This window comes from Lutjanus erythropterus, chromosome 14 (assembly GCF_056507025.1).
Source record: "Lutjanus erythropterus isolate fLutEry1 chromosome 14, fLutEry1.hap2, whole genome shotgun sequence".
NCBI classification, from domain to species: Eukaryota; Metazoa; Chordata; class Actinopteri; order Lutjaniformes; family Lutjanidae; genus Lutjanus; species Lutjanus erythropterus.
The window spans coordinates 25052428-25058530 of NC_139330.1; the positions used below are offsets into that span (position 1 = coordinate 25052428).

Here is a 6103-nt window from a genome sequence, read left to right on the forward strand (position 1 = left end):
AGATGATTCTGCCCCATACAGTTTCAGTCCATTGCCAAAGTTCAGCGCCAACGCAGGAAATATTCTGCCCTTTATGCAGCCTAGTAAAGTGGGGGTGATGGATGGACTTGTGTCACATAATGTTATAATATAACGTTAATGTTTCCCTCCACTTTAAAATCGCACTCCAATTACACTGTCAGACACATAGTGGAAATTTAAATAAGGATCAGAATCAATTCAGCAGAACCGGATATGTCATCTTTTTTTCTCCTATGCTGACTCAAGTGACATCATTTTCATGCAGTTCCCTCTGGAGACACAAAAGGGCTTTATACAACTTTTTTCACACATGCAGTAGTACTCCACAAGAGCTCTACACAGACTTGGATGTGCAAAATCAATGGAGGTTCCCTTTAACAAGTTATTTTAATTGCCTAATGAACTCTATCTTTCCCTAAGCCTTAACCATCCTCTAGGAGTCACGCACAGATTTTGATTTGATTTGATTTTTGTTCACATTCTAAAAACATCACTGAACGTAATCAAGGGTTTTGCAGCAGTGGCCATTATTGCCGTTCTTGTCTGGCGACAGGGTTGGATTGTTTACATGTATAACATAACAAGTACCCATCATGCACCTGATACAGAACAGATCAAATTTGATATTTAACTGAAATGTGAAATGGTGTAAGCAGTTACACCATGTCACAGTTCAATTCTTATTGCAAGCTTTTCTGTTAGAAGCCAATTTAATTAGATATCAATAGTTTATGATGCATTTTTGTAACCAATAAAGTGATCTGGTGGCAAAAAAGCCAGTGAAAACCGGGACATATGGACAAAAAATAAAAGAAACAAACAAAAAACAAAAAGTATATTTAATGACTGATCTTTAATTGATTTTTCATTAAGAATTTAACCAGTTAAAAATGTATTCATGGAGATTTCTAGCTTTGTTTTGTCTGCTGGAGACATTTGCTGAATAAGGAAATAAAAACTTGAAATGGTAGGAAAAAAAGACAAAAAAAAGGCCAATCAAAAAAAGACTTGTTTTGTATCAAATCAATTATTAATGATTAATTGATTGTTAGTGTTTTAACTATTGGTAAAGCAAAACACAAAATTTAGAGCCCTAGTCTGGAGAGGTGATGGTGACATCATCGGATAAAAGTAACTAATACTCTGAGTAGTTTTTTTGAGAAATACTTTGTACTTTTACTTAAGTATTTTTCTAACACTAGTACTTTTACTTGTAATTGAGTAATATTTTAGCAATGTAATCATACTTGTACTTGAGTACAGATTTTCAGTATTTCCACCACTGCTTAACACTTAATACAATATTACTGAGACAATTTTCCCTAAATAGAAGCCACTTTAGAGCAAGGACAAAAGTAGCTCCTCACAGAGCTTAGTGAACGCTAATCCTGCTGCAAGGGCCAATTATCTTTCATAAAGAGGTGAAAGGTTCTTGTTGTCAGATGTTTTTCCTAAACTGAATTTGAATTTCTTCAGAAAATGGCCTCTGACTGTGGAAGCAACATGGTCAGGTGGTGTAAGTTTTTAAAATTGCTGGTCTTTCCAGCCCTTGTTTTCCACTAACTTAACTGTATGCTTACCTACAGACAAATTTCACATTACTGTATGTTCAGGTGACCAGCTGAAACCTCTATTTTCATCTAATCAGCACCAAATTACATAATTCTTGCCAGGAAATGTCCTGGAAATTGCGAGGAAATAATTAGAAAATTATACACCTGTAAAATAAAGCTGAGTTTAGTACCCAACAAGTGTGGTCTTTGACTTTCTCCAGCAATTATGTGTGTAGTGATGAGATGTTAATATTTACTTTGCATTCATGATTTTATTTAGATCATTTGAATCATGACACAGTGGATTAATTTAGAAACATTTAAAAGAACAGAAAAGACTGATAATATCAGCTATTGAGCTTTTGTTGGTTGGTCAATGCTGCAGGGACTGGACATAGTGTGGTGGTCAGAGGTCTTTCAGAGGAGTGTGCAGAGAATGGGCAGAAGTGAATCTATGTAACCCCTAAGAACACAAGGGCAAGGTGACATTTGATAAAAACAACCCTCATGGGTGTCTTTGTGTCATCCTCAAAGGGTCTTCCCTGATGATTAGGACATGAGACATCAAGAGGTCACTGTCTATGCTTTTCTTTCTCTTCCCATCTCTTCAGGCCTTATTTCCACATGTGTGCACTCTATCTGTATAAATAAAACTATTCATGAATACAGGCCTATATGCACAATGACACACACATTGCTCCATGCACAGTCCAGCGACAGCCCAAAGTCACCCTGCTGCAGTCTGGCTGCAGGACAGTGAGTGAGTCAGCTTGCTCAGCCAGCCGCACAGCCACGTCTGCCTTGTCTATCAAGCTGCCTGTTTATCTGCCGACCCTCAGTATTTGATTCTGAGTCTATCTCGTCTATCTGACTGGCCTCTTTGCCTGCTGGTCTGTATTTTTGTTTGTCTCCATCTCTCTTTTCCTTTCTCTTCCTCCCGATTAAGGTGTCAGTATGCTTCAAATGAAGTCCTTGTCAAATCATTGAACAGCGTTGAAACCCCCTACTCCTACAAATGGAATTGTCTGCATTCATTCATTTTTGCAACTTTCCATTATGACAAATACACCTACTCAATTATTGTGGGCATTTAGACCAGGTCTTAACATTTTTGCCTTCAGATGTGTTCAGATGACACTGTACAACCAAGTTTGTTTGAAGCATACTGAACCCTTTATGACTGGATTCCACCAGGCATGTTGCATCTGTGCCAAGTTTTTGATCTGTCCCCCACAGGGCTGCATGACCCACCAGAAGCTTTTCAGAAGTGGAGCATTTTCACCATTTGATTTTGTTGACTTGCTCAGATTTTGTTGATTTGGTCAGTTTTTCTTGATTTTCACACTTCCTCTGCAGGTAAGAAGGCTACATAGTTGAATACTTTCTTTTTTGTCTGGTTATATCATTGCAAGTCTGCATGTGGTGTTTTATTTCAAATACTGACCGGACTCTCTATGTTGTTCCTGTGTCTGATCTCCTGCCTGCTCGATCTGCTCCATTAAGCTTGACATGGCTTCTGTCAAAAAATAGACTTGGCGCATATTTGAAGTTGGGAGGTGTTGCAGCCATGCCTGGTGGAAACAAGTTGTTAGTTCAATTAATGTTGCTAGTTAAGATATTTAGTAGAACAGAGTGTTCTGCCTCTGCAGGCGTGATCCCACCTTCTTGAAGAGGGCTTTTAATTTACAGAGTTTACAGTGCTTAATTTTGATCATCCTTTCTTTCCTGCCATCCTCCTCTCCATTATCCCTCTCTTGCCCCTCTAAGCCCAGCCAGGGGCTCCACACCCCTCCATGGAGCTCAGGGTCAGCCATAGGATCATCTGGTGGATTCTGGGCCATCACAGCTGTCTGGTTGTACTCTGCCAACCTGGTCAGCAGATGTTTTACCACCTCTGGTCGAACTTCAGCCAGGTCTGACCTCTCGTAGGGGTCAGAGGATACATTAAACAGCCAGACTGACTTCCCCAGCTCATTGCGCCGCTTCTCTAGCTTCTGCCACCTTTCTGGACCACCAGGAAGAGCCTGTGGTGGTATCCAGTCCCCGTCACCCACATTTCCTGTCAATAGCTTCCAGTCCCCAGCCCTTATTGCTGCCCTTACGGCTGTGTCCCAGATCCCAAAGCCGTTGAGTACCAGCGCCTTATCATATGGCTCCCCAGGCTTCCTTGAGACTGGGTCAATGTTAAAAAGGATTTCAGTGCGAGGAGAGGGTAGTCCCTTGCTGATGGTCTCCCACACATTGTGACCGTCTAGGCCATGGTGGGACGGCAGGGCCCCGGCCAGCCCTAGTAATGTGGGATACCAGTCAGAAACATGGATGAGTGCTCTGCTGACCACACCCTTCCTCTCTAGGAGGGGACTATGGACAAAGCCCACAGCCCGGATGCCCCCTTCCCAGTAGGTCCCTTTGCCACCTCTCAGCGGCCAGTTACTCCCACCAGAGAGCGGCTGCCCACCGTTATCAGATGAGTAGATCAATACTGAGTTTTGATAGAGGCCAGTAGTCTTCAGCTCCTGGACTACTTGTCCAACCCCGTCATCCAGGCAACTCAGCATGGCTGCGTAGTGGCGCCTGAGGCGATTGCCCTGGGAATCATAGTGGTGCAGATAAAGGTCTGGTACCTGCAAGGGTGTATGGGGAGCCTGAAGGGACAGATAGAGGAAGAGTGGTTTATGGGGGTCCTGGCTCCTCAGGATCTGCTTCACTCTGGTTGGAGACAGGAGACATAAATTTTAGTTAATCTCTCTGAATGTGAATCTGTTTAATGTATCCCTTGATGCTCACCTCTCTATGTAGAGCAGAGTGGAGTAGTTTCCAGTCATCTCCCAGGCAGGCCTGTCTCCATCATGCAAGTCAAATCCACAAGCTTCAGCCCCATCACAGCTCTTATAGGAGTAGTGGTCTCCACTGCCAGTCAGCATACCCAGGAAACTCTGAAAGCCACGTCCTGTGGGTAGACAGCTCGGCCTGCAAAAGCCCAGGTGCCATTTCCCCACCATGTGTGTAGCATATCCAGCCTCCACTAGAAGCTCTGGAAGGGTGGGAATGTGCGGGGGCAGGCAGAGGGGCTGACGTGATCGGATGATTGAATGCTGGAGTCCAGTGTGAATTTGGTAGCTGGCAAGATAGAGGGAGTGTGAGAGAAGATGTGAAGAAAGCAGTGTCTTGCAAAGATGTATCTAGTAACACAATAATGGGAAATTTCACAGATGGTTTAAAAAATACTGCACCTGTGGATACTTCCACACTGTTACATATCATCAAACCAAGGTGTTTGAGGATATTACCGAATCCTTTCATGTTAAGGAGCTTAAAAAAATACCCACTTTGTCCTTCAACCTGCAACTTTCATGCCAAAAAACGACTTAATTTGACCTGAAAATATCAGTCTCCAGGACTTCAAGACTCAAGATGTTTGTTGTCACACTGGTTATGCAAATAAAATCATGTAAAAAAAAAAAAAAAAATTTAAAAAAAAAAATCTTTTGCTGGGAAGCAAAAGGGTAAGTTAAGTAGCAAAAATAGGGATGATGATAGATAAATATACAGTATTGAATAAACTAATATGTGTATTCACAAAATTATATAAAATATTACTCAGTAGTATCAGTACTACTTCAGTACAAAGACAATGAAAAACAAATAAATATAGAAGCAATGAAGGCTGCATATTGTACAATATTGCACAGACATTGTGTTGCATTTATATGTCTATACAATGTCTGTTAGGTCAATTTGTCACATTTAGCCAGTTATCCACAGAGAGAATGACAATTCAGGATCAAACAACAGAAAAGTATCAAAAATACAAGATGCTTTTCATAAATAATATAGTACTTCGTCTTGCCACAAAATGTGGTACTTTTATTTTACGGGCTTACTTGTTGTGGGAGCTGCCCCATTACTGGATACATCATTAAAGATGTTAACAAAAGACAAAACGGCTGTAAAGCCTATGCATAATTATATCATACAAGAACAGATGCAGTAACAAAACCATTTTCCCACTGTAATAATGATGCAATGATGCGGAAAATACTCACCGGCCTGTCATGAGTTGACTGCGAGAGGGTGAGCAGATCGGCTGGACGTAATAATTTTCCAGTTTGACCCCCTCTGCTGCTAGCTGGTCCAGTGCAGGTGTGTGGATGTCTGAGCCATGGTAGCCAATGTCTCCGTAACCCTGGTCATCCACCATGATAAAGATAAGGTGTGGGGGCCTGGCCCTTTCCACCTCCACTGTATTGACACTGTCATCCACAGACTCACGTTCACTCAAGCAGCCAAGGCCACTGAGCAAGGTCACTCCGATCACCAGCAAAAACACAGAGCAGATTCCTCCCCTCATCTCCAGCAGTGCTCTGTAGCTATCTGCCCAATTTTGTCTGTATTTTCTGTTGTGCTTAGTCTGCAGTCAATAAATCTCAAGCCGAATCACTTCTGCAGAAAAATGGGCAGATCTGTGTGTCCGAGGAGCTCGTCCAAAGGTCTTATCTGTCCATTAAGTATGAGTTGTCGTCTTTTTT

General features: G+C 41.9%; 1 protein-coding gene across 1 annotated transcript; it reads right to left on the reverse strand.

Moving 5' to 3' along the window:
- Window positions 1–1876: 1876 nt before the first annotated feature.
- Window positions 1877–6103, reverse strand: LOC146315626 (arylsulfatase I). Its single transcript, XM_084735761.1, has 3 exons — window positions 5621–6103; window positions 4362–4694; window positions 1877–4283 (listed from the first exon to the last, which is right to left on the reverse strand). Exons 1-3 carry the CDS (start codon window positions 5923–5925, stop codon window positions 3194–3196), a joined length of 1728 nt encoding a protein of 575 aa, XP_084591887.1. The 5' UTR covers window positions 5926–6103; the 3' UTR covers window positions 1877–3193.

Excerpts from the sequence above, each read along its gene's own strand:
- LOC146315626 (XM_084735761.1), bottom strand. The coding sequence starts at position 5,925 with ATGAGGGGAGGAATCTGCTCTGTGTTTTTGCTGGTGATCGGAGTGACC. Across the intron at positions 4,695-5,620 it reads AGTCAACTCATGACAGGCCG|CTACCAAATTCACACTGGAC; the intron begins GTGAGTATTTTC and ends CTATCTTGCCAG. Across the intron at positions 4,284-4,361 it reads ACTCTGCTCTACATAGAGAG|AGTGAAGCAGATCCTGAGGA; the intron begins GTGAGCATCAAG and ends GTCTCCAACCAG.